The sequence below is a fragment of the Maylandia zebra genome, linkage group LG16 (assembly GCF_041146795.1).
Source record: "Maylandia zebra isolate NMK-2024a linkage group LG16, Mzebra_GT3a, whole genome shotgun sequence".
Taxonomy (NCBI): Eukaryota; Metazoa; Chordata; class Actinopteri; order Cichliformes; family Cichlidae; genus Maylandia; species Maylandia zebra.
In genome coordinates, this window is record NC_135182.1 from 20,887,157 (window position 1) to 20,914,582 (window position 27,426).

The 27,426-nt window shown below is 39.2% G+C and overlaps 1 protein-coding gene across 3 annotated transcripts; it reads right to left on the reverse strand.

Annotated features, from left to right (window-relative positions):
• Positions 1 to 587: 587 nt before the first annotated feature.
• Positions 588 to 27,361, reverse strand: LOC101476828 (glutamate decarboxylase 1). 3 transcript variants are annotated; one of them, XM_004557713.3, is made up of 17 exons: positions 22,530 to 27,361; positions 14,708 to 14,874; positions 13,058 to 13,120; positions 11,877 to 12,032; positions 11,323 to 11,565; positions 11,121 to 11,211; positions 7,218 to 7,330; positions 6,735 to 6,850; positions 6,534 to 6,613; positions 6,387 to 6,441; positions 5,837 to 5,953; positions 5,650 to 5,714; positions 4,435 to 4,513; positions 4,162 to 4,311; positions 3,969 to 4,076; positions 3,577 to 3,666; positions 588 to 2,179 (listed from the first exon to the last, which is right to left on the reverse strand). In XM_004557713.3, exons 2-17 carry the CDS (start codon positions 14,781 to 14,783, stop codon positions 2,006 to 2,008), a joined length of 1,776 nt encoding a protein of 591 aa, XP_004557770.1. In that variant the 5' UTR covers positions 14,784 to 14,874; positions 22,530 to 27,361; the 3' UTR covers positions 588 to 2,005. The 3 variants fall into 3 exon arrangements, with proteins under 3 accessions (XP_004557770.1, XP_004557769.1, XP_004557768.1); XM_004557712.3 differs by lacking the exon at positions 22,530 to 27,361 and adding an exon at positions 15,756 to 17,708 and having other exon boundaries at positions 14,708 to 14,796; XM_004557711.3 differs by lacking the exon at positions 22,530 to 27,361 and adding an exon at positions 15,756 to 17,708.
• Between the last annotated feature and the right edge of the window lie 65 nt (positions 27,362 to 27,426).

Here is a 27,426-nt window from a genome sequence, read left to right on the forward strand (position 1 = left end):
CATTCACACAATAAGGCACATTACTGCATATTCTATCAAAAAAAACCTGGTGGTGTATGGGTGTCTTCCTCAAGCTTGGGTTATCTAGAAGCACCGTAGCTTTCCCAGCACTGCATTTTCTGAACAGAGACCTCTGATGTTGAGTTTGGAATCTGGTGGAGCCAGTCTTCCAGGTAAAGGGGGTTACAGCTCTTAATCAATTTATTACCCACTGGGACCACTTTGGACTTCTATTATCACTGGGATGTCTCAGTTATGCAGTGTATATTACATATAGTCAATTCACATAACCATAAAACACACAACTTTTCTTTATTTGATGTATTTGTAATACTTTGAGATCATTTCTGTATTTTTTTCTCCCTCAATGTGCACAATGTGGAAGCCCAGTTTCTGGTAAAGGGATTGGATGTTTGTTGAATATAACTGGATTGTTATAGAAGAAAAATGCTTACTTTATAATAATAATAATTATAACTATTATTGTATGTACAACAGTGGGGTCTGTTCAACCTAAAGGAATAAAGATGTAACACCAGTTTTGTTAACCTAAAAAAGCCATTCTGACAAAGAACTGTGATCACAGACACCCTAAAGCTTGTGTTTTTATTAGCCTTGTAGATACACCAGTAATACTTTGCAAATGATTTGCCAAAGTACTTACATTGAATATGACAAGAGACATTGCGTCCCTCTAATTCGGGAGTGTACAGTTGTTTAATAAGGCTTGTTATAGTAGCAAACACTGTGCACTTCATTGTTCAGGCAAAACATACTATGATAAACAATCCCCATTTCTCAACACAAAAACATTCCTATGGCGACGACGTTCAGACAGACAAAAGTTTGCATATTATACTTTTACTCCACTCCACACATTATAATACAGACAATCATGTGTCCCTCGAATCAAAGCTGCCCCACGATCAAGGTTTAGCATTGTGCTTTTTTATCATTAACAAAGCACCGGCAGTAGTGGCCACACTGCCAGTCAGTGAATCACAATGACATTGCACGGTTACACAACACTGATTGCACTAAAGTTAAAGGCATTAAATGAAGTACTCTTATATAAACATCTGAGTCTCTCTGTAAGGGAGAACAAGGAACATGTACATATTCATAACTCTTCTTTGGTTCACAAATACACTAAAAGACATGACTGTTATTCAAAACATTGCGATATAATACAGCAGCGTTTCCCAAAAAGGAAGGAAGGCAGGTTACAAATAGCAGACAACCTATTCACAATTATAATCTCTCAATATAAATAAAGTCATGTAGCTACCACATAACATATGGTTGATTTACATATAGGATTTTCTCACTGTAAAACTAGGACACATTTGGCACAAAGGCAATGTAACAGTACTTTACACAATCTACACAAAAAATTCTAAAAACACAGCAACCAAGTACAGAACCTGTTACAGTGACTGTGTTATATATATTCCCACTTGTGTATATCAAAGGGAAATATTAGCTAAAATGTCATGGTGCAACTGTCTTAATATTTACCTTTTATCGAATGATAATTATCACATATAGTACATATATACTATATAGCGCCCCGAACTGTCATCTGTGAAAAAAATATTAAAATTTTAGATCCTGACCAGTCTTTCATTTTTCATAGCAGCTATATACAGAATCATCAAGTGTTCAGACATTCTTGCTATTGCATGTTTCATTGAAAAAGTAACCCATGTTAAACTCAGCTTCATCTCCTCTTCATGTATGTTTTTATCAAGAATACCACTGTTCTTAAACCTTTTCACTCAGAGAACCTGTTGTGCAAATATGTTAAGTATATGTCACGGTTGCAAAAGACAAGAGACAGAAACACACAGGGCATGGCGTTATTATTTGTTGTGCATTAGCAGAAAAGACCCATAAGCAACATCTCTATATGTCTTGAGGAGATAGACGGGATACGAAGCCAAGCCTGAGTCTCTCCAGAGTTGGAAAAGACAAAATGTTAAGAAAAAAAATACAGGTATGACTCTTACAAGTCATGCCCCAGTCGCTCAATCTCCTCGACCAGGAAATCGATGTCTGACCTGGTGGCGGCAGGGTTGGAGATGACCATGCGAAAGAAGTTGACCTTATCTCCTTGTGGCTGGTAACCCACCATCGTAGTGCCAGACTCCATCATCATTGCTTTGATCTTCGGAGCCACCTGTTGCAAAAAAAAAAAAAAAAAAAAAAAAAAAAGTTCAGAATGATCAAAACACTAACCTGCCACACCACCTATATAATCAGCCAATCACATTGCAGCTACTCAGTGCATTAGGCATGTAGACATTGTCACGACGACATGCTGAATTTTCAAACCGAGCATCAGAATGACAAACAAAGGCGATTTAAGTGACTTTAAATGTTGCATGTTTCTTGGTGCCACATGGGCTAATCTGAGTATTTCAGAAACAAATAATGTTCCCACATAACGATCTCCAGAATTCACCGGGAATGGTCAAAAACACCAAAAATATCCAGTGAGTGAAAATATCTTCTTGAGGCCAAACGTCAGAGGAGAATGACCAGACTGCTTCAAGATGGTAGGAAAGCAACAGTGACCACTAAAATAAATAACCACTCATTACAACCAAGGTATGCAGAAGAGCATTTCTGAATACACAGCATGTTGAACCACAAAGCACATGGGCTACAGCAGCAGAAGACCACACTAGGATGAATTTGTGCTGCAGCATTCAGACGGTAGAGTCAGAATCTTGTGTAAATAAAATTAAAGCATAGATCCATTCTGTCTCGTATGGCTGGTTCAGGCTGTTGTTGCTAAAGATATATATATTTATTTATATTTAGATTTCTTCATACATTCTTATATAGTTCTATATTGTGTATTGTGTATTTTGTTGTACAGTTATTTTATTTTCAACTTTAATTTATATATTTATCTTTATCTTATTCTTCCCAGTTAAATTTACCCTTCATTCTAATTTGTGTTGTACAGTTATTTCATTTTTAACCTTAATTTATATTTTATTCCTTCCTAGTTAAATTTACCCTTTTTAATTTTTCATATTTATTTCCTATCTTATTCATAGCCTTTTCCTTTTTTGTTCTCTTTAGGTCACGAGCAGTTGTCCAAGCATTTCACTACATATCGTACTGTGTATGACTGTGTACGTGACAAATAAAATTTGAATTTGAATTTAAAGAACAGTCAAAGTCATCAAATCATCTCAAGCTGGCTTCTTGAACATGACAACGAGTTCACTCCACAGTCACCAGATCTCAATCACATCAATGATGTTCAGCTGAAAAGTCGACCGTGTGTTCTCATCAATATGGACCAAGATCACTGAGGAATGTTTCCAGCACCCTGTTGAATCTACACTACAATTAATTAATCCAGTTCTGAAAGTAAAAGACTGACCAACTTGGTACTGGCAAGGTGTACCTAACAAAGTGGTCAATGAGAGAATACATTCAAAGCAAATGTATATGTATACATATTCATATTTGACTTTATGAATCCATAAAACCTGGCAGAAAAGTGGTGCGTAAATCAATCTAAGAGAGCAGGGGAGCTGCAGATTGAGGAGTAATTACCTTGTGCAACCTCTGACGTCTCTCTTCACCATCAGGTAAACTGCGCAGGCTCGGTGGAATGTACCAGAAGCAGACATTAGTGTGCTGCGGCTGATAAGAGAAAATGGGAACAACATTTGTAATGAGTGCTGATAAAAAGCTGCCTTCTGTATTTTCAGCGTTTCTTGTCAACATGTCAGCAAAGCAAAGCGACCCAATCAATCCCAAAACCAAATTAAGGCATCAAGTGCTGAATTATTGCGGTTATTCATCACAAATGAAAAATATCTTTTGTGGAGCAGAAAACTCGGATAAAATAAAGCACAGACATTTTTCATCTGTTCGAGTTAGCGCTGCAGGGAATCTCTGGATGTTCATTTTTAAAATGTTTGCTGTGGAAACAGTCATCTCACCTCTCCTTTGAACACCATCTTGAATCCCTCTCTGTTTTTGATTTTATTGTAGAGGTAGGCTGACAGATCCAGGCACTTATCAATATGCTGCTCAAATCCTACTGTTCCCTGTAAGGGGAAAAAAAGAAGCTGTTACCATCTGCTTCTGCATATGGCAGCAAAGCTGACAGAAGCCCTGCAGATTAAAGCACACCTTTGCCTTCCACATCAGCCAGAACTTGAAGATATCGACATGCCGCCCACACTGAATGGCTTTGTCACCGGTGTCGTATGTAACGTCGTACTGTTTGTCTGGCTGGAAGAGGTATCCAGCACACATAGAGTTGCAGCCTTGTAACAGTCCCTGCAACGGAAGCGATCGTGATGAGACATGAACAAGATGGTTTTGGTGAAAGTGCACAGATTCGTTTGTGTGTGCAGAGGTGGTATAGTGCGGAGCAGGAAAGTGAAACAAACACATACTCACCCGCTCTCTGACTAGAATGGCAGAGCACTGCAGTGGCACTCCCATCATCTTGTGAGGGTTCCAGGTGACTGAGTTGGCCCTGCAGAGATATTGAAACAGTAAACACAGCTCTGTGAGGGTGTGGAAATGTGTGTGTGTGTGCTTATGGAGTCTGGTAGTGAAAGGTAAAACGACACCGACCCTCTCAAGATTTGAATGTAATAATTTTGCATGTTTGCATTTTGAAATATGGAGTCTGCAATCTGTAGCTGGAGCTGAGAACAGATTGCACTCTTGGCTTAAGACTAAAATACAGATTTTCCAGTTTCCTCTCTGGCCAAAGAAACACACTCTACTAAAGACACTGATTTCAATCAAATGGTGTCTCTTAGTATCTTTGAAATTACTGATGTGTCTCTCTGGGTTTGCCTATTTATGTTCAATGCAACTATTGTCAAACTTTCCCAAAAAGCAAATAAAAAATACTTCTTGAATGCCAGACAGTGCCTCTTTTGACAAGTTTTGAAACATTTTTCAAAATCTTTGCCTGTTTTTTTTAGGACTTGCACTCTTCTTACATCTTATTGAGACAGGAATGTTTAAAATTCTCAATGACAGAACATATAATACTCAAAAAAAGAAAGAAAAAGACATATGGGCTGTCTTAAGGCTCTGCACCTCATTATTTTCTCTCTCTGTAAATTTGATCACATTTATCACAATATATGCTACTCATCTGTATGTGCCTGTATATTCTGGCCTGCTGGTCTTCTCTGAAAAGCTCAAAGTTACATAATTTCCAGCACCTAAATTTTTTAAGTGGCTGAAAGAATAAATGAGGTCACCAAGAATGCCTCTTTTCACTAACACGACATAGCTGAGATCGTCATGAAACAGCTATCCAGAACTTTTGGGGTTTTTTTTTTGCTTGTCGTGCTTCACAAGGCATTCAGATTCTTGTTTTGGCCCTCTTATCGCCTGACTCTTGTCTTTCTCTTTGTGTGTTTTGAGTAAAGTGTGCTTCCTTTGTTAAATTAGAGTGTTGAGATTTTTTTCTCATTATATGCAGCTTGAAAACGCCTGGTAGGCAAGCTCTTGATTTTTGCTCATTAGACAAAATGACTGTCTTAAATAATATAGAAAAGATGCTGCTTTTTACAGGCTGAGTAGTGAAGCAGATGTGCAAGAAATTCGTCTAAACCCGTGTTTGCAAGTTCAGGCGATGTGTTCATTTACCTCTCCACTCCATTCAGCTTGTGTCTGTGTTTCCTGGACATCAGCAAACCTCCTCCCCACGCACCCTGCACGGGTCACAACATGGTAATAACACTGAACATATTGATATTGATCATAATGCCACAGCAGACTGCTGATTTGTACAGCTTTGTGTTCATTTTTTCCTTGGAGATCAATATTCTCTTACATCCACATGAAGCCACATATTGTACTTTTCACAGATGTCGGCAATTTCATTGATGGGATCAAAGGCTCCGTAGACGGTGGTACCAGCGGTGGCAGTCACAAACAGTGGAACATACCCCTACGATGCAAAGGCACAGCACACACAACAACAAAAAAAGACAATTCTTGGTTGAATTCAGGTTGTTATGTTCTTTTCTTTCTGCCTGATTGTTGACATCAAAGAGATCGGCTAAAACACATTGCTCAAATGACGCTCTCTTTCCATCTGCACCTATTGTTGGGGCAAAATTGCTTCCCCATTTCTTCTAGTCTACGCATCACTTTGCCTTTGAAGGAAAGAGATACTTAAAAGCAGAGGGAGCGTCGTATGTGAACAGACAGAAGCATTAACTTTATTGAAATAGCCTCACTGCTCCAGCATAGCGAGTGTTTTCTTTGCTACAAGCAAATTCTGCAGCTCATGTAAGTGTTTCTTATTTTAAGCAGTAGCTGAACAGAGGGAATAAAAATGTTAGCAGGGCGATATCTGAGTCATTGCTGCAGACATTTACCTTTCGCTTGGCCTCTATTACTTTGGCTTCTAAGTCATCAGGAATGACTCTCCCTCTGGAAAAGAAGAGGATATGCAGTAGTATCTCATCTAGATGTTAAATATTTTTCCTAAACTATGTGCAGGTAGGTTAAATAACAAAACAAACCTTTCATCTGTGTTCAAAAGGATCAGGTTCTCTGTTCCGAAGCCCAGAGCTGCGCTTGCTTTCTTGATGGAGTAGTGGCTCTGCAGGGACAGGAGTTCATCACTCATCACTATGATGCTGATATTTATTTGCCCACCTAATGTAAATATGCTCCGGTGGTGAGATGTTAATATTCAGTGACACCGTTAGTGTTTGACTAACATGCTCTGAGGTGAAGAGGACCAGTCTGGGTGCAGCTGCCATGCCTTTGGTCTTCACTTCTGGGAAGAACTTGTATCTGGCAATCATCACACTGTACATGTTGGAAATTGCTCCACCTGCAGAATCAAAACATGGCTTAAAAATTTGCTACATATGTGATAATATGGATATTTCAAAGGCAAAACTTCTTCTACTACTTTCTTTATTTGTCCCTGACAGTTACTAATAACTTTGTAGATTCACATACTTAAAAATAATTATGATACATTGATAATGGTAAAGCAGCCAGCTGTATATGAAGCAGTTAATACTAACCTCACCTTTTATTTTTTTACACATTTGTAATTTTATAATCCCAATGTCTGTTTCTTTTGTCTTTAAAATGGGACACTTTGCATCATGAGTATAGTTTGATGATTGCATTTTTACTGTTTTCATGCACATGTGCTTCCATTGGAGGTTGATCATTGGTTGAGATTTTACCTGGAGAAAATATCCCATCACCCTCTCCATCTGGCCAGCCAACAATCTCTCTCATTTTTTTCAGAGTCAGCTGCTCCATTAGCACAAAAACGGGGGCGATCTCGTAGGTGAACCTGAACCAAACCAAAAGCAGAGAACTTGAAGAGCTACATGTAAATGAAACCCGGCTGTTTGATTTCCACTTAAAAATGTAGCACAGTCTTTAACTCTAATTAATGTTTTAGAGATGGACAGTATTAGATTAAAAAACAAAACATCAGCTCAGTTGTGAGGTGAGGGGCAGCATGAAGTGCATTTGGATACTTTAATTGTATACAGCATGAGCAGTAAGTTAATTTTTGGTGACACTGAAAGGGCCAGTCTTGGTCAGAACAAAGAGTATTTTTTAAAGGAAAGTAGTCATCTGTTATACTCATGGGGTGAAAAAACGGTTGTTGGAGATGCCAGCACTTGGCTGCTGCTTAAAAACAATATGAAATTCATCTTATTTTTGTATGCCATAAAGCTCTTCTTCTTCTTTTAGCCTTTAGGGGTCACCACAGCAGATCATCTTAAGCGGAAATTTTGCAGCTCTGGAAGGATAAGACCAATATGTGCCCATCAGGGGTTATAAGGAGTGGACGAATTCACCCAGAGGTCAGACCACACAATGCTCAGACAAACTTAAAACCCCCCACAGAGAGCTACATCTCAGACTCTACAGGCTATGGGTAGCATGTTAAATGTTAAACTTCATGATAGTACAATTAGGAAAAGACTGAACAAGTATGGTTTGGAAGGGTTGCCAAGAAAAAGCCTCTCCTGGTGACCAAAGAACATGGCAATGTGTCCTAGGTTTGCAAAGTTCGATTTGAACAAATCACAAGACTTCAACACAAACGCCTCATACCAACTGTCAAGCATGGATGTGGAGGGGTAAGGATTTAGGTTTGTCAAACATAGTCCAACACAAACTCCTCCAAAGTATTCTAAAGACAAATGTGAGGCTATCGCTCCAGCACCTAAGGTTTGGCCTAAATTGACAAGTTACAACAGAATGGGTAAAAAAAGAAAAGAATCAAGATGCTGCAAAGGACCGGTCAAAGTCCAGACCTTATGTTGAAATTGAAGTTATTAAAATTTTGTAACTGAAAGAAGGTGTACTTTCTCTTCACCCTGACTGTATAAGATTTGTCATATAACGAAACAAGATGAAAACCAACAACCTCAAAGAAGCACACAGCCAATTTGGAATTGCAGCACAAAAAGACTCATCCAAATTCTCCAAACCAGTATTCTTCTGCTTGCACAAACATCTATCCATTCATGTAAAGACAGTAACTAAATCATTAGGAACATTGCAGTATGTCACACTGTAACTCACAGCATCTTCAACATGTATAGACCCATGGCAACATGAAGGGGGAAAAACATAAACAAGTCAGATTCGTTCATGCAGACGAGGCTCACTCATTCTGATTATGTAAGACCAGGATGTGATTGTCAGTCTATTAGTGTCAGTCAATATCTGCCAGGGGTAATTAGGGTTGATAGAGTAATTAATAAAGGTAAATTAGTGTGTAAGCAACCTCCACCCGTGGGTTCAACTCCTCCACAGGGGTGTCGCTAGCAACACAAAAGGTGAGGGTACTTTTTGAAAGCCACATGATGGACTGATGTCTCAACCAATGAGAGGGAAGAAGACTTTGAAAAGCATTAGTCTACTATAAACCTTCACATCTATTACCCTCTAAAAGCTCCACTAATCTCTAGATAATCTGTTGTGAAGGATGAGCTCCGCTCAGAAATGATGACAGATCGGTTATAAACTTTTAAAAAAAAAGAAAATTGCCGTCATTTATTGTGCTGAAGGAGAATAACTAAGCTGACCAATGAGGCAAAGGGATTTTTCAGTTTGGCAACCCATAATTTGTTCTTAACAATGGACTGATCTATAAGACCTTAATGAACAATTAAGTTATGTCAACAGCCATTTTTTACAACCCTCTGTCGGCTTTTTTATGTAGCTTAATCACAAGCAAAGTCCAATTTTCATCTGGAGTGCAAGCAGTGTGATTCACAGATGACTTGTCCATGCTGCCAACCTTCCTCGTCTGTTTAGTATATAAGTGGTTTTAGCTGATAGATGCATGTATTGCCATTTAACAGTGAGATTGTAATGTAATGTAAAAGCACTTTTTCTTTTTGTTTTTAAAGATCATTTAATTTCTAATAGGAGACAGGAAACAAGGTCCATGGCTAAAATCAAACCAGGCATCCGACGCTTCTGCACGTCTCATCTTCGGCACTTCTCGGGATCATGACAGATTTCTACATAAGCTGACCTTTGACGTTCAGGTGGATGATGTCTACCTGAAGTTCAAAAATCACCAGCACATGTAGTTTTATCACAAGCTTTGTCGTTTTCATGTCGATAGCACTTTTATGAGAATGTTTTATTATATTCTCAGCTCGTTCGGGTCACTAAACCTAAAAAAAAAACCAATAAGAGACTTTAAGGTATCATTACACTGTGACCCCGAATGACCTCCCGGCTGATCCTAGCCTCCCTCTATCAAAGGAGTTTAACTTGTTTATGTCTCTGTATTCCAACATGCAGGAAAAATAGACTGGAAAAAGTAATTTCATACTGTTGCTTTTTTGAATATTTAATACCCGTTTGATGTTTTGTTTTTGTTGTTTTTTTTACAATAAATTTCCCCTTAGGAATAATAAAGGTGTCCTTTTTCTCCTATATAAATAAATGATATTTGACTGCAGATCAAACAGGTGCACTGACATGTATCCATTAACGTTGAGTGTACTGAAGATGTCAGTAAATATAAATATCTGGAATGGGACTGAGAAATTTGTGATGTTTGCTTTATAAAAATTTGTTTTCTTGCATAACTTCATTTGTGGACAGAAATCTAACCGTGCTCTATATGAACATATTCACTAAGCTTGGTAACATTTTCAGTATGACACTGATTTCTGAGTCCTGTTTGTTGGGGTGCTCAGTGATACAGCTCGCCCTGTTACATTGGTACAATGTACAATACTGATTTGATCAGACATCCCTCAGACCTTCCAGCTCTGATAAACAGACCTGCAATGTTTAAGTATTTCCGCCTGTTATTTTATTCATCGGCTAGATTTTGCAGAAATTACCAACAAAACTAATCGCTCATCTTTTTTATTTTACGCTGATGCATGCAAATGCAGCACTATTGCTATGTATGGTATGTTTTGTTCCTTCCCCTTTGAACGCATTAGGTGGCAAAACACCACTCATTCTTCTCAGTCTATAAAGTATGACGTAATGCAGTCCAACATGTCCACAGACTACAGCCCTGACTGCGACCACCTGCACAGTCTTCTCTGACAAAGAGTCATTTAGAACTCACGTTCAGGATTGATTGCACTATAGCAAAACTGAGCAGAGCCCCAATAATGGCTGCTGTACCGATCCTGTGAAGGGAAGAGACTCATTTTTCTCTCCCGGCATTGTTATGTCACAGGAACCAGCAGCACATGGAACAAAGACAACATGTAAACTGTGAATGCAAATCAATATGCAATTTAGTTTGCCTGCAGGGCTGAATTATGTGACCACAGCCTAAGCGCAGGACAACATCGACAATACTGCCAGTGAGTAGCCATCTGAATGTCTTCTTTTGTGCTCTTTATTTTCTTGCTTGACTGACAATCTATTAGAGCATGCTGGGCATTCCTCTGCCAAACACAGTAATTACTGTATGTCCCTTGAAGTATTCCTCTTACTGGGAGCCTCTCTCTTCATGGGCCATTAAAAACAGTGAGTACAAAAAAAGAGCTTTAAAATAGGCTGAATCTAATGAACCTAATAACTTCAAAAACATCACATTTTTATTGCGCTGATCCCGGCTGTATTGGAGTACTCACATATTAGTGTTGGCTGTAGATGTAAGCCACTCTCCTGCCAACCCCACAATATCTAATCCGGTGGAGAGCTGGTTAAAGAACCTGGGGTGACCTGCGATTGATGAAGATGCAATAAAGATACTCAGAAAACACTTTATTATCTAAGAATTTGTGTGAGTTAATGAAAGTTATTGATTAGCACTACAGCCTGCAGGCCTCATACCTGTTCTCACTCCATATTTTAGCGTGTCTCTGCAATCCACTAGGATCTGCTCCAGAGACTCAGGCTGGTCAGAGAGCTCCAGGTTGAAGCCCTCGATGCCCTCCAGCAGCTGGTGGGGATGGTGGAAGTCCAGGACCTTGGTAGACCTGTCAAAGGTCTTCCGGATGTAGCTGGTGAGGATTTCCACGACCTCCAGCAAGAACTGCATGGTTGGCTCCTCTCCATTTTTGGCAGGTAGCAGCTCTAAAAAATGACAAAGGTCATCTGCATTCATTTGTGTTTTGTTTGTTTTTTTTAATTATTCTTTCTGATTTTTACATGTTTTACAATTTTATTTTTATTTTTTGGAAACCTCAGGATCTCCCTACAACTTATTACTTTTATGTTTTCATTTTCTTAAACCATCAAATTCAATAAAGACATTTTTGAGAAAATTATTCTTGCACAAGAATCCAAGAATTTCCCACAGGTTTATGGGTGAATTTAGGCCTAATATATAATGATGATGTTAAAATATAACGAACATACGGGTTTTCTTTGTATTTTAAGCCTACCTCTGGCGTACAGATTGGAGAAGTCGGACTCTGTTCGCCTGAAACGCGCCTCTCCGCCGCTGTTATCGCAGGACAGCAGGTTCTTGGCTGTGCGCTCCTTGAAGGAACTCACAATCCTGCTCCTCTCCTCCAGATTGTTGTTCTTCTGCAGGAATCCTAAATATGAAGAAGGGGAGTCCGGAGGATGAAAACACTTCCCAAACATGATGAGAGCTGCAGCTTTCCCCACTATAACATGCACAATAACGAGTACTTCTGTTTTCGTGTTTCTCCAGTTTATCTCGTCTCTCCCGCTTTCTCTCTCGCTCTGTCCTTTCTCTGCCTTTATTTTGAATGAGAAGAGGCTCCCATTCTGTCCTATTCACGGACGGGTGGGGTTTGATACCTCTCTGGGAGGTTGAAGCCAGTGACATCAGCACCAAACTCCAGCCAGGCAAAAACAAATGGCTGTCGTTTAGTGGATGTAAATTCTTATTAAGACACGTTGTGCACTTTACTGTGCAGCGGAGAACACAAGTAGTCATACATTCATACGAATATATGAATACAAATAAAATAATACAGCTAAAAACCTCTGACATTTACAGTCTTACTTTAATTCTAAATAAGAAATCGTTGTTTTTGTGTTTCTTTCTCTATTTTGGCGCGTAGTTGTGGATTCTATTTAATGACCATAACAAAAACCAGTAAAACGTGTCGGTGAAAGATACCAAAAAATAATTGTAGCGCGCACTGGTGCGTGTCATTCACCAGTATGGTAACTGTCCTTGGTTAGTTAGTGTCAGGCTCAAATGGACTCTGAAGGTGGAAATCGGAAAATCCATCCCGCATAATTCCCTCTTTAATTTCATCAGCTCTGACTCGGGCATCAATTGATGGGTTTTTGGCAGCTGAAGCATTTTTTCCCCATTTTGTGTAAAATGGCGAGATGATATTGGGGGGTGGGGGTAATTTAATAAACTGCATAATGCTGGTTAGTCTTGCGGGTTTTTTTTTTCGCGAGGAAGGGAATTAAAAATCTAATTAGAGCAGCAATCAGCGCTGTTTCCAAACGAGCCGCGAGTAAAACGATGCAGGCCGTGAAGCCTACAGTCATGTTTGTAGAATATTAGCTTCGATCATTGAGAGATGCAGATTTATTCAGAAAAAAATATAATATTGGAAAAAAAGGGCGAACTTACCACATATTTTCATCCCCAATTTTCTAGTACAGCCATGCGCAACTCCACACCAAGCATCATAACCTGACATTTAAAGGAGGGAAAACTATTAGAGAAGGCCTCACAGAAAGAAATGCACTCTTTCATTTTGAATGCATTTATTTATTTTTTAGCTTGAACAGTTACACATGAAAATAAATGATGAGAAGAAAATGAGAATGATGAAGAATGCTAAAGCAAAAGAAATAGTTTCTTTGGAGTATTTTAACATTTAGCCGCACTCTGGGGGGCAGTGCTGTATTTTCAGCGCCTGTCACCGTTCATGACCTGGGCAAGGACTTAAAATTAATTAGCTCTTTGATCCCATGCCAGCCTGATTGAGTGAAAAGATGCTGGTTAAAAATGCAAGCGTGGGTAGACATGAGCCTGCCGGCCAGTGACAGATAGAGAATTACTGTGTTATCAAGTGCTTCCAGCCAGAGAGGGGATGGGGCACCTTGGATGGGAAGCAAAGGCGAAATCCTCGAGAAAAAAAAAGAAAAACACAGCAATTTAGGGGAGGAGGGAGTGCAGGGGTGGGGTGGTAGGAGTGGGGAGATAGGAGGAGGAGGTGGTGATCGGTCCCATTCCCACATCCCAATTTAACCCTTGCTTTGGCTCATTAGATAAATCATCGCTGGGCTCAGCTCACTGGACGCACTTTAACAGACCCCCCCCAAGCCAGTAGAAATGAGACAGAGAAAAGAAAAATAGAAAAATGAAAAATAAATAAATAAATAAATAAAAACAGGCTGAACAAGCATTTTCATATAGGATTAAAAGCACACAATACATTTGCAGACGTGCAGATATATAGAAAAGCCAGGCAATGCATGGGCCTAATGTGAAGCAACCAGCGCAGTGCATTAGAGACACATATACTGCACGCGCAAAGCCATTCCTACAGGTTATCCAAGATCACACAGGACTGGAAGAAACACAGCAAAACCTTAAATTCACCAGCATCTGTGCTTATTTCACGTCTACACCTGTTACATGATTTTAGACCCCAGACTCGTGCTTGTATAACCGCTGCCAGTGAAATGACTGCACAGTGCCCTTTATCGAAGGCTACAGCGCTCAAGTGTGCCATTAGGAGCAATTTATTAGGGCAGGCTTTTAACAGCAACTTCAGACGCAATTTCTATTATTCCATGAAGGCACTTTAATTTAGAAATGAGTAAAAACATAAAATTAATAATAATAATAATAATAATAATAATAATAATAATAATAATAATAATAAATCCTCTCTCTCTCTCTCTCCGGTGGTGCTCCTCCGGGCTTGTCTTCCAGGCTAATCGCCTGCAGTGTGATGTTAGTAGAGGACATCATTTTCTGACAGCAGCACTGGTCTGCCACGCAGATGCCGGGAGGGGTGGAGGGTGGGGGTGAGGGGACCGTATGGTGAATGAAATGCAGCGGTGATTTGTGGCGAAGGAAGCTCTTTCTCTCTCTCTCTCTCTCGCAAATGGCAGCGGAATTTTTCTCTTTCTTTCTCCACCCCCCCCTCCTCCACCACCACCACCCGCACTCTCTCTTTCTCTCCCTCCCTCGATGAAAATGATTAATGGCATTGCCCACAAAGTAAATAGCACACGTGAAATAGCATTTTATCTGTAATGGACCTACTTGAGCCCGGTGGCCGTAAATTTGTCGAGTTGGGATCCGGATCGCCGCCAGAAGAGGAGGGTGCAGACGCCGCCATCACTCCCGAGACCCTGTGCCAAAGTCCTCACCTCAAAAAGCCTGGTCACTTTTTTTTTCTCCTTTATTCCCCTCCCAAAGCTGTCTCTGGGCTATCCAATGACAGGGGAACAGAAACAATACCGCGTGTATGACTTAAAAAACAAAAATGTGCCTCTTCCTCTTTAACACTGAAAGAGATGCTCAACTTGGAGACTCTGGACGACAAGGGCACAGTCTCTCTAACAAGTTGATTTGGGGCTTCAAATTCTCAGCCCAAGCTACAAAAATAAATGTATAACTAAAACATTACCACTTTACGTTTACGCACAACTAACAGTTAACTATTTAATTAAACCCTTTCTGACAGAATCACATCATTTCAGTAACATCGCTCACTGCTCAGGAGATCTGAATGATGGTTATTTTTTACCACAACAGAGCTTATTAATAACCCTAATTATTCTGGCTAAGCTATTAAAAATGTAAAACATTTAACCATATTGTTTCTGGATGTTAGGCCGAAAGTAAAAAAAAAATGCAAATAATATAATAATAATAATATTAATACTATTATTTATTTATTTATACTTTCTCCAATTAATATCATGGCCTTATTGGTAATCAGTCATTAGCTTGAGCCACACTAATATCAATGACAAATATTAGTTCAAGGTGATCATTCCTCTCACCGGCCCAGGTTAAAGTCAACCCACGGAAATAGACGACGTGCATCTTCATTCCCTCCCCCCATGCGGTTATTAAATATTCAAATATTATTTTTATATTCGAAACCTTTTCAAAAATAACAAATACAAATACGTGCAATTTGCGTGCAAACTGGGCCAACGTGTAATTTAAACCTAGAAGTGTCAAAGGAACTTCTCCCGCTTTATAAAAACACCTGTTAGAGCATCGATGGCAATAAAGGAGACTTTTGTTGCGTGCTGGCTTCCTACAGTAAACCCTGAAAATGAAGAATGAAGCTACTTACCGCGCCTATGTGTGTCCAGGTGAACAGGTACAGTCCAAAAAACAAAAAAGAAAAAGAAAATTTTTTGTGACTAAACTGAATCCTGGACGAGAGCCTGCCGCGCTCTTCCACTCAAACAAGACGAAGAAGAAACAATAGACCCGAGTCCCGGCTCTCCGTTAGATCCGACACAAGGTGACCTTGCTTGTGTTGATGAGACTTTGATTTGCTGACATTTAAAGCGAGCTTTGTCTTTCTTTTGTCACTGCGCACGGATGACTCACGGTGCTACCTCCAGTGGTGCAGCATATCTGTGAGGCAGCAGAGCAGTCTGCAGGTGTGACACTGAATGGCGCCGCTTTCGGCCCCCTAAAGAGCCACTTTTTTGGGGTCTGTGGGGGGGTTGCTTGTCTCCGGATCTATACAGCTCTGGTCTGAATCCTAGTCACGAACATGGAGTTGAAGTTTGATTCCGTGAGCATGAGGAGGGATCAGGATCTTTAAAGGGGGGAGGAGGGGGGAGCGCTGCTTTTTTTTTTTTTTTTGCTCTTGTGGAAAAAAACAAGAGGGCATCACACAAAGCGACACAATCACGAGCCTGAAACACTCATTTTGTTGCTCTTGTTTATTTATTTATTTGTTAGAACCCCACGAACACCACGAGGGATTCTTCTATTTCAGCACATCGAACGGGGAATCAATAAGAAGCCACGCCGAGCAGTCCCAACGCCACGTGTGATTAAATGCAGAACATAGAGCTGTCACAAACATCTTATTTCCACACTTTCTGTGCAGACAGATCGGTGCTGAGCGGTGAAGATGTAACCTACGACACCAGCGGCGCGCTGACACGGGCGAAAAATCCACAAGGTGGCAGTGAGAAACCAAGAATGGGTACTCCAGGAGCCCAGCACAAGTGGTCTATTTCCAGAAATACTCCATGAATCTAATTATAAACTGGCCCATTAATCTGGAACACGTCACCGTCATACGTGAAGGCACGGGACATGAGTGGACACGCACGAGGCGGCCAATCAGGAGCAAAGATCACCCACTCCTGGATTCTGGGAGATTTGTTATCCTTGTTCTTCTGATGATGGATCATCTTGAAACCGATTAAAGGTCACATCACACGCTGTGTCACGATCTATAAAAACTGTTTTTGAGACTGTGGTGTTTTCAGCACTGGACAGCTCCATTACAGTCTGTGGAAAAGGCTTTAAGAAGCCTACAGCTGCCCAGCTCTGACTTCCCTGAAGACAGTCAGGGCCGGAATAACCTACAACTACAGGCAGGGGAAGTTGAATTGCTTGAACTTTAACGATATCCACATGTCCATGTCTAAAGCATCATTGACCACTTTAACTCTACATCATGCTAATGCTAAAAGGTTCATGGATGTAGTGGAGGAGGACATGCAGAGGGCTGGTGTGGCAGAAGGGGGTAATAGGGACTGGGTGAGATGGAAGCAGATGATCTGTGGCAAGACTTAAAGAAAGAAGAAGATTTACAGGGTACAATTTAAAGTCCTCATACTATGAAAAAATATGACATTTAAGAATTTCAAATTATTACTAAGCTTTCTGCCAAACTAATAATTGGATTTATTGGATAAACTTGGATTGTGGCTGTGTGGTTGTGGTTAAAGGCAATTATCTAATAAACATCAAGAATATAAGTAAGTAGGTACATTTTATTTATGTAGGATATTTAAAACCAAAGTGCTTTATGGTTAAATAAATGGTTCAGTGCAGTAACAACTTATCTGCCAACCACAGTTCAGATCAGCTGTTTCCAAGACCTTGAAACACAAAAAGGCATGTATTTAGCTTGGGTTCAAAGACAGTCACAGTTGACGCATTTCTGAGGATCATTCCAGATTCTTGGTACAGCGACAGCAAAGGCACAACCCCCTTTTTTAAAAGAAGCTTTGACTGAAGAATGGGACAGAGTGACTGGGAAGCAGGCCTTAATGATCTTGAGGGAGTGCATGGATGAAGTGTATCTACCACATATGCAGGTGTGGAAACATTTAAGGCTATGAACACAAACAGTCTCCCTTTATACTGGATTGTGTAACGCAGAGCCAATACAAGGCTGCCAACACTGAAGTAATGTAATCTCTCTCTCTTTTTCTTTTGGATTTTGGAGTATTGTAGACAAGCAAGAGCTGACTGATTAACTCCACAGTGTGGTGCATTACAGCAGTTCAGTCTGGATGTAACAAAATCACATACAACCATTTCCAGATCTCATTGTTTTAAGAAAGATTTTAGTCTGGAGATGGTTCTGAGCTCAAAGAACCAGCTTTTGATCGCAGTATTAATTCATCTGTCGAATTTCAAATTAGTGTGCAAGAGCATCCCAAAGTGGGAAAATCTGTTTTTAATCTGTGCTTCAATAAAAGAACTTAAAGAGCTCAAGTTATCCTTCAGTCCATCAATTAATACTGGAAGGCCAAAAAATATGACCTCAGTTTTGGACCTGTATAACTCCAATAAACTGTGGGACATGCAATAATTTGTATATCCAAGATTCACTCATTGAGATGCTGCTGTGTACTTAATTATACTAACAGATTGTAAGTGGTCCCATTTTGTTCTGAGGGAAAATGCAGCATTTTTTTGTGTCCTACTCAGCACTAATTTGTTTCTGAGGATGCACTTTGCTAACCAAGCTTGCTAATATTAACTCATAACTTGGCACTTCAGCCTCTCATCCAGATATGTTTCATAACTCAGAAATGCTAAAACAAAGGCTTTAGAAGCCTTGGCTGCTGCTACTTTTAATCTTCTATATACAAATTATAGCTAATGTGCAAATAATTTAAGGTTCCTGGTTCTGAATCTACCGATTGGCTGGGGTCCTTTCTGTGTAGAGTTTGTATTTTCTCCTCGTGCCTGCATTGATACCCTCTGGGCACTCTGGCTTCCTCTCAAAGACCAAAGACATGCACGTGAGTCTTTGTCTGTATCTCTGGGTTAGGGCTAAAACAATTCAATTTCAGTTTAAATTTATTTATATAGCTCCAAATGAAAAGAACAGGTGCCTCAAGAGACTGACTGAAAACTTGTCCTGTGATATGCCCCAGCACCTCTGTCACCCTAAATTGGATAAGCAGAAGAAAATTGATATTTTGCAAATATCAAAAGCAAACAAGCTTTAGCAAATGTATAATTATTTAAAAAAAATGTACAGCATTCAGTAATTTGCTATCATTTCACTTCACTTCCAGCTTTATGCATTTCTTCTCAGTCACATCTTTATACACCTATCTGCTTCCAGGAGGTCTTTACTAAGAAGCAGCTGCTGAAGTGTTAAACAGGGAGAGTGTAACCTGAAAAGGAGGAATTATAAAACAACAACAACAACAACAACAAATGATTAAAAACCAGAAGGAATAAGAGTTAAAGTTGATCTCCACCAGAAGCTGTTTAAACTGTCCACAAGAGGGGGCAGAATTCAAGCGTCTACTATATATAGCTAAGTGAGAAGGAGGAATGAAGGAGCTTTCAAGGAGGAAAACTGTTTATCCATTTCTGTTTTTGTGGCAGTAAGAAGGAGACCGTGCGGGGTCCAGTTGCTTCCCCCTGAGCTTGGAGCTGGAAGTGAATCTCCTTTGATCCTGACTTTAGTCTTTCCATCTCTGAGTCAAGGCTGCACAGATCTCAAGTGCCACTTTATAATCAATGACTTTACCAAGTCGTACATTATAAAGTTCTCACATAACAATATGCAGACAAGAGACGAAATTACATTTAAACAGCACAGATTAATCATTTGCCATTACGGTCACATCTTTTGCTAACAGTTAAACCCAGAAAAACAACTCTTCTTTTGCCTGCAGCGAACAGACCCCTGCTGAGAGACGAAGCAAGGTGACGTTCAGCTCCTAACCTGGAGCTCAGCGCTGTGGATTAAGGGTAAAATGGGCTAACACTGCACTGTGTGAAAATCATCGTTTGATCTTATTAAAGCAGGTGAAACTATGACACCATCAACAGCAATCATAAAACTTTCAGGGCCGTAGCCAGGATGTTTAGAAGACCTCAAGCTATCAGTCCAAATCCCAGAGTTTCTCCTCTTCTCCAAAACCAAAACGAAAGTGTTTAAAACTGCTTTTATTTCTTTCACAAATAGAATTATTCAATTAAGCATTTAATTGCTAGTTGTTTACAATGCAGCATGTAAAATAAAATACTAAGTAGTTATCTTGGAATCAATGAGGAACAGCTTAATCAAAAATTAACTTATAGAAGGCCTTTGTGCAGCCCTCTATATTTAAGCCATCTTTGACCTGATTGGCTGTCCTGTGAAAACAGAAGGTTTGGACAGACTGTGGGTGGGGCTTACTGCTAAAGATAATCAGCTCTCATCAGGGAAACTGAAGCCCAAGCTTGTGGCTCACAGGTATTGGTTATATCTGCACTAACCTCATTATCTGAAACTTGTGATCTTTATAATAATAACAATAATAATCTCTGACAAAAAATAAGGAAAAAAAAACAACAGATCCACTTTAAAGACATCTTCTGTTAATGATTAAATGATAGATATCTGTAAATTTACATACTACTGTATGCTGCTTGCTCAGTCATTCATGATTACCTTTACACCACATGACAACATGATAACTAAGCATGCGCCATAAGTGCACCCAGTAGAGTTTTTTTCATTTAGGATGATGCTCAGATTCAGCCTGCATCTGAAAAAGGAAGTCAGTGCAAAAATGCCCTAATTCACTATACCAGCCAGCAGGGGGCATATTCTCTGTTTTCACAAATAAATATACCATCGGAGAGGGGCACACTTGCTAACTTGCTTTAAAACATCAATAAACACGTTTCTGATTAGTTCATGGTCTGAGTCGATGGTTTCAAGTCTTATTTAACAGGACATGAGGTTTATTTTGTACATTTTAATCTAATTTAAGTTAAAAAAGCATAAATATTTCAGGTGTTTGTATCAACTCTGAAACTCTGAAAATGGAAACATCAAGAAAGGCTGGTTTGAGTATTTCAGAAACTGCTGATGTACTTGGATTTTCCCAAGCAACCATCCCTAGAGTTTACAGGGAATAACCTGAAAAAGTGAAAATATCCAATGAGCAGTTGCAGTTCTCTGGGCCAAAAAAACATGTTGGCTACTGCAGAGGCCCAGATTTGCATTTGGCCAAAGCCATTTCCCACATATCATTTCCCGCTTTCCTGTCTGCTCTACTATCCTGCCAATGAACGTTAAAGGCAAAAAATAAAAAAACAAAAAAAGATAAATGCCTTGTTGCTGTCAGGGAGAATGCCCAGACCGCTTCAAGCTGACATCAATACAACAGAAGAGCATCTCCGAGAGCATCTCCACACGTCAAACCTTGGAGCAGACGGGTTACGGCAGCAGAAGACCACACTGTTTCACTATACAGAAAACAATACAAACAAACTGTTTAAGCTGTTAGGAATAAAAACGGCTTTTTACTTCTTTAGTTGAAGTTCACAGAAAAATAATTCCTCAGTGTGGGTCAAATTTAAACAGGGTCAAGGACAGAATATAAACACTGTTAGATCCTGACTCCTTAGGGAATAAAACATGTCCAAGGGGAGCTGCTGGTTCCAGTCACTGCACTGCATTGTGTTACTGGGGCATACACTGAGCAGCTGAGTAAATGCTTATCAGCATTTAAACATATTTATGTAATCAATAAAGGAGAAAAGGGAATTAGTTATAAAGAAAATGACATGTTTTAATTACATTTTAATCACTGTGTACTGATGTATAAAACATGGGGCCCAGCGTGAGACTCAGTCTGTCTGACCTCTTACACATAAATCTCCATTCACGAGTCCCCCTTTTTAATCACAACTAGCATGAAATTTTCTCTTTATCAAAACACTTTTATATGTCTCGATGCAAGAAGTCAAAGTTAGAATCCAATTTAACAATTTTTCATGGTTTAAATACCCAATAGCCTTTTTTCCCCCTTAAGAGCCAATTAAAACGTACAAAAGTACAATCCTTTAATTTTCTCATAAAAATGTAAATGGCTCAAAATGACTGGTAGCAATCAGAGGAATTATTTCACACTGGAAAATAATGACATCTGCGATGTAGGAGAAGTACAACATAGGGATTATATTTCTTTCGTGTTTCTGATTCTCTTTCTCACTGTTTTGCTTTACAAATGGGATGAGGTCATCCTGATTAAACTACAATATGAGGTTTACTACCGTCGCCTGATCGAGTCCGTTTTTTAACCACTGAATACGGTTTAAACGGGCCTCCTGTGAGACATGAAAATCACAATCTCCTTCTCGCAGTTAGGGACACTCGGCTGTGAATGCATAGAAGAGCTGAAATCGAGTTTCTCGTGTGATGCATTTCCTCAGCGATTAAAGTGTCAGAAAGCATCTTTCATTCCTATGAAGACAGTTTTAGGATAAGGGCGGAAATTACAAATCAATTTGCTGACTATTTGTTTTCAATGATTTGTTTGCTCACTTTTATCCAAGCCTCGCAAATTCACAGTATGTGAAACTATTGCTTTTCACAAAAAGGGAAGCGCCAAGTATTCAGAAATTAGCCAAGCAAGGAAACCACAAGGTAAGGCCCCTCGTTTCAGCTGGCAGGCTAGCATTCAGATTTAAAATAAGGAGGTTTAATATTTTCCATCTAATAATGACAAACAGCAGCTAAGCTCAGTCACAAATGTGTTATTCATGCGGATAATGATAAACAGGACAGAAAGCCTTTTACTGGCTCCAGTCTTTGCAAGACATCACCAATAAAGAGGAAAACACAAACCTCTGCAGTCTTCTGTCTCCAGCACCGAAGCACCAAAAACTGCAGTTCTTCCAATGGAGGCCGCTAAACTGGATCTCTTGACAGTGTTTGGGGGGTGCTGGTTTCTTATTGGAGCATCTTGATGAAATTATCTGACAAACAAATGATCTGGCCCGCTGTGTGGTACAGCCCATATATGCTCCTGTTTTTGTTAGTGAAACTTTTCTTGCTTAGGACTTGATGGATGGATGTAGCTTGCTAGCACTGACTAGCTTGGCAACCTTCCGAGCTAAAAATTAAGCTAACACAAAAGTGGTAGTTCCTCCACTGGCTCAAACATGGAGTCAATCCCTTTAGACGCCCATGTAAAACGTTAAAACTTTACCTCATTAAAAAAAATAGTCATGTTTAGATCCTGGTACAAAACATTTTTACCTTCTATGGATATTTTCCCCCCATTATATGAACTCTGAGTGTGCTGGATGTATTTATAACTCATCCACATGAATATTTGACTGAAGGGTGTGGCTGTTTTGATTGACAGACATCCCAATATTGGTATCTGGAGCCAGCTGGTGTCTGCTAGGCTTCATCCACTACTTTGAGTGATTAAATTGGACCTCTTCGCTTTGTGTGTGTGATGCGGGAGCCCAGCTAATTTATGGCTTGCTTCTGTTTTAGTGAGAGAAATTCCAGCATTTACTTGTGCTTTAGTAGTACAGTTTGTGATTACTGTTTGCTACCCAAGCTAACGAGTGTTAGCTGATAACTTAGTGCTCCACCCACTGATTATAATGTAGCTAAGTTAATGGCATATTTGGTGAATAATTTTGACTCAGAATAAAGACTTGAGGCCAAACTTAATGAAAAAACTAATCTATATTCAGGTAAGCAGCAGAAACCAAATGTCCATAAATCCAAACAAGGGAAACCAGACAGCAGGAGAACAGTATGAGCGATACAATGTGATGAAGAGCTGAGGAAAACTAAGGGCTTAAATAGATACACACTAGGTTATTGGGGAGAGGGGACACAGCTGTGTAAAACAAAACACAGGTGCACAGAATCTAGCTAAGAAGTCAAGGGGAAACAAAACTAAAGAAAACACTAAATTAGCAGTTAACAAATTAAAACAGGAAGTGATTAAACACAGGACGCATAAATGCAAACACAGAAGGAGAGGAAAAATGACTTCGTGGAATAAATAGTTACTAAAAGTACTAAGAAAACACAACCTGGAAATATCATGAAAAAGCCAAAAGAAAAAAAAAGACAATAAGGCCTGAATATGAAAATATAAATAACAGAAAATATCAAAATAAACAAAACTTAAATACTAAACTTGGGTGGTCACAGACCCCGAAAGATGACAGTTAACTTCTGTCTTAAAGAAGCCAACATGGCAGCAGACAGATAGTTAGATCTAAAGCTTTAAACTGTGGAGTCTAAAACCGAGAGATGACATCACGGTGGCTCCAGCTTTTTTAGGCCACTGTCTAAAAGCACACTACTCTCTGTTCTTAAAAAAACACAAACAAAAACAAACAATAGCCATCAATCTTCAAAATGTTGACAATGTTTTTATTTGACTGTGAAAACTGTTTTAAATCATAGCTATAAAATAATTTATGCTTAATGGGTCATCCACATAGGAAGTGATTCCCGCATCATGCATCACTCTGTAGCTGTAGACTGGATGCAAGGACAATTCAGCCAATCCGGTTGCCTAGGAAACCCAGCGTTATTGACAAATATAGCTGTCTTGATTTCAGCTTACAGACTCAGTACCTATAAAATGTCTACACAAACCTTTTCTCTTCTTGCTGAACTAAAACGTAGCATCAGCTCCAAGGCTGTAAGATTATCGGCTGTACATGTGTGTCCTCCACTGACTGCAGCAGAGTTGCTGGTATCAGGTTTTTGCTCGTCAGTCATTTTATTCTGAACGTCTGCAGAGTGAGGAAGGATCACTGGCTGAACTGCTATGATGGCTTTGAATATCCTAATGTTACACTAAAGTATTAGCAATGTTCTTTGATCATTTACCCAGCTTTTGTATTAACGCTGCAGTTACAGCAGCTTCACATTTGCGGAGCGGCATACGAAGATGTAACCACTCACAACATGCAGATACAGATGTATTTGTCAAGAGCTGTTAAGTAAGTGAACTTTTAGAAAGCTAAAAAAGATTCAATCACAAATATAAATCTGGTCACATGTGCACTCATAATCAGCAGAAGTTTCACTTACAAAACGTATCTGGAGCTTTAGTGGATCTTGCCTGTGAAATAGTCACTGAGAGTGAAAATGGACTTTTATGAATAAATACTTAATGAATAAACAGACACAGTTATAAATATTTTCAAGGCAAATTCACTAATGTTCTCATATGGTAACGGCTGCTTTATAGTCAGTCATTCATTATGGTTGCAACAACAATCAGTAGTTTAAAACTGTACCCTACTTGGCTTGAGATTGGGTTAACTATACCATGTAACTATATACTGTTTATAATTTTATACTATTACTTGTTATTTGGACCCAGTACTTTAAAAGGTACCGGTTTTACACACACTAAGCTTACCGTCTTAGTCTATTTGTTAAAGTAAGCAGTCCATTTAAGAATAAAAAAATATATATCACTGGGTAAAAACATCCTTCTGTCTGGATGATTAATTTATATATTTATAAACCACTTATAGACAATCTTAAAGTGGGTTAAAGAAGGGGAATCACACTGAGTATAATGATGGGAATGAACATTTAACCTGTGATTATACCTATCCCAGCAAAGCTAATGAAGCTTTTCTGTCAGTCATATTTAAGGAGGTATTTGTGATATGGAATTTAAAAACTTCATAAATCTTTCATTCAATTTTCAGAAGATAAACTTAAGCCACAACATATGATATCCTCACTACAAACGGTTAAGCGTTATGGCCTCCAGCAGAGTCGAAGAATAGCAGCCAAATCGCAGCCATTGTGAGGAGCCGGGTTGGGTGCAATCAACACATCCATCCATAGGCTTCGTTTTATAATAGGATCATGAAATTTGGATAAAGACTTTTACAGTTCAAGTGGTCAAATCACACTTTATATGGTAGCTTTTGATATTTTTTCTACTTTATTCTTCTTCTTTGGCTGAATGTGATACGTTCATATCCTGCAGATTCTTTGGAAAACTAGAAGCAGGCTAATGAAACTCACAGCCTCACACGAACAACACGTCATAAGGGAGTGACAAAAACCGGTCTAAATACCACTTTTAAAACATTTAATTCAACATAGAACTGCAACAGTTGTGATCATCTGTTGGGTATTTAAGGCCCAGTTTACAATTATTGGTGGCGTACTGAATATACCTGAACATTTCAAGTAGTGATGACCATACTATATTTAGCATTTTTCATGTGATTATTCATTAAAACTAATGGGATGAATTCCTGCCACTTAATAAACTTTTTCAAGTTTATTCCACCTGGATTCAGCCCGTTTGTGGTTTGTCCTTTTAAAGAATTTAAAGTTTAAAGAATGACGGCATGTTTGCATCCTGAATTTTCAATTCTGGTGAAGGAACAATACTTGAATTTAAATCAACACATAAAATAGTTTGCAACAGAATAATTAAGTAAACTAAACAAGAGCTAAAGCTGCATGTGCACTGGTGGATAAAGTTCGACAAAGTGACTGAAACATTGGCTCAGTAGGTCGTGTTTTCTAAATTGTCCGTGACTACACTCTGAGCGTTAGAAAAACAGGGAAAAAGATCTGTGAGAGCAAATGTTATTGTTACAATTCTAAGAATAATATTTGCCTGCTTTTATGGATAACAGCAACTTACAAAAGAGGGCGCTGTTGAGGCAGAAAACTCTTTCTGAAAACTCCTCTGAATGGCAGCCCTCCTTTTCATGCTGACATTCTCAGAGATCCCACATAGAGGCAAACAGAGTGACTGCTGGCAGGCAGTGATGCTGCTCTGCTTTACTTACTGAATGAGTAAATCAGATGACTGGATCTGTATCACTATCTGATCTGTAAAAAGTTCAATACTTTTTGTTGTGTTGATAAGTTGTATGAAAAGGAAGAGCCTCAAGGTTCGAAACCCAGGATTTTTTTTTTCTCCGAAGGTCGACACTTTTACTCCCCAACAACCAAGAGATGACGTGGGCGGAGGAAGTCAAAGTGAAACACTTGAAATAACTGATGAGAAAGCAGCACATGAGCATGCAGTCGTAAAACAGAGAAATGCTTTTGAGCAAGGCATTACCACAGTGGTAAATGTGACATCTAGTATGCCACAAGTGCCATAAAAATCCAGCTGCTGCATATCCCGGGGTCACCTATTCTATCACATGTTCAGAGTAAGAGTTTTTCTGTTGATTGGTCACATTTCCAATTACAATGACACTGCAATACAGGAAATGTCCAACACAGTGGCACAAAACAAATCCACCACCTATCAGAGTGCATAAATACTGAAGAGCGTTCCTGCAATTGAATGTCTGAGAATAAGAAACCATGATAATATGAGCTTATGTGCAATAGCCCAAACATGACAGTGTTACAGGTCTGGAAAACACTTCTGATACAGAAATTTGGAGCTTAATTAAATATTTGAAGCGGTCCTTTTCATTCCTTTTACGAAGACGGATGTTTAATATTTATTTATCCATCTTTTTACCCAGTTGGTGGCCTAATTTCAGCACTCACAGGTACATCTTGACAAGGTGGCTGCACATTTTTCCATTATTTCTGTGGCGATTTTCAAAATTCACTCCCCACCAAATCAAATTCTGTCGCCTCTTCGCCTAAAATTTTCTGGGCTTTTGTTTTAAAAAGCAGCAGCAAATTTTCAGAACAGCCTCAAAAGTATTATCATTACTTTTGAGGCTGTTCTGAAAATTTATATAATACTAAT

Excerpts from the sequence above, each read along its gene's own strand:
- LOC101476828 (XM_004557713.3), bottom strand. The coding sequence starts at position 14,783 with ATGGCGGCGTCTGCACCCTCCTCTTCTGGCGGCGATCCGGATCCCAAC. Across the intron at positions 13,121-14,707 it reads TTTACGGCCACCGGGCTCAA|GTTATGATGCTTGGTGTGGA; the intron begins GTAGGTCCATTA and ends TTTAAATGTCAG. Across the intron at positions 11,212-11,322 it reads AAAATATGGAGTGAGAACAG|GTCACCCCAGGTTCTTTAAC; the intron begins GTATGAGGCCTG and ends CATCAATCGCAG.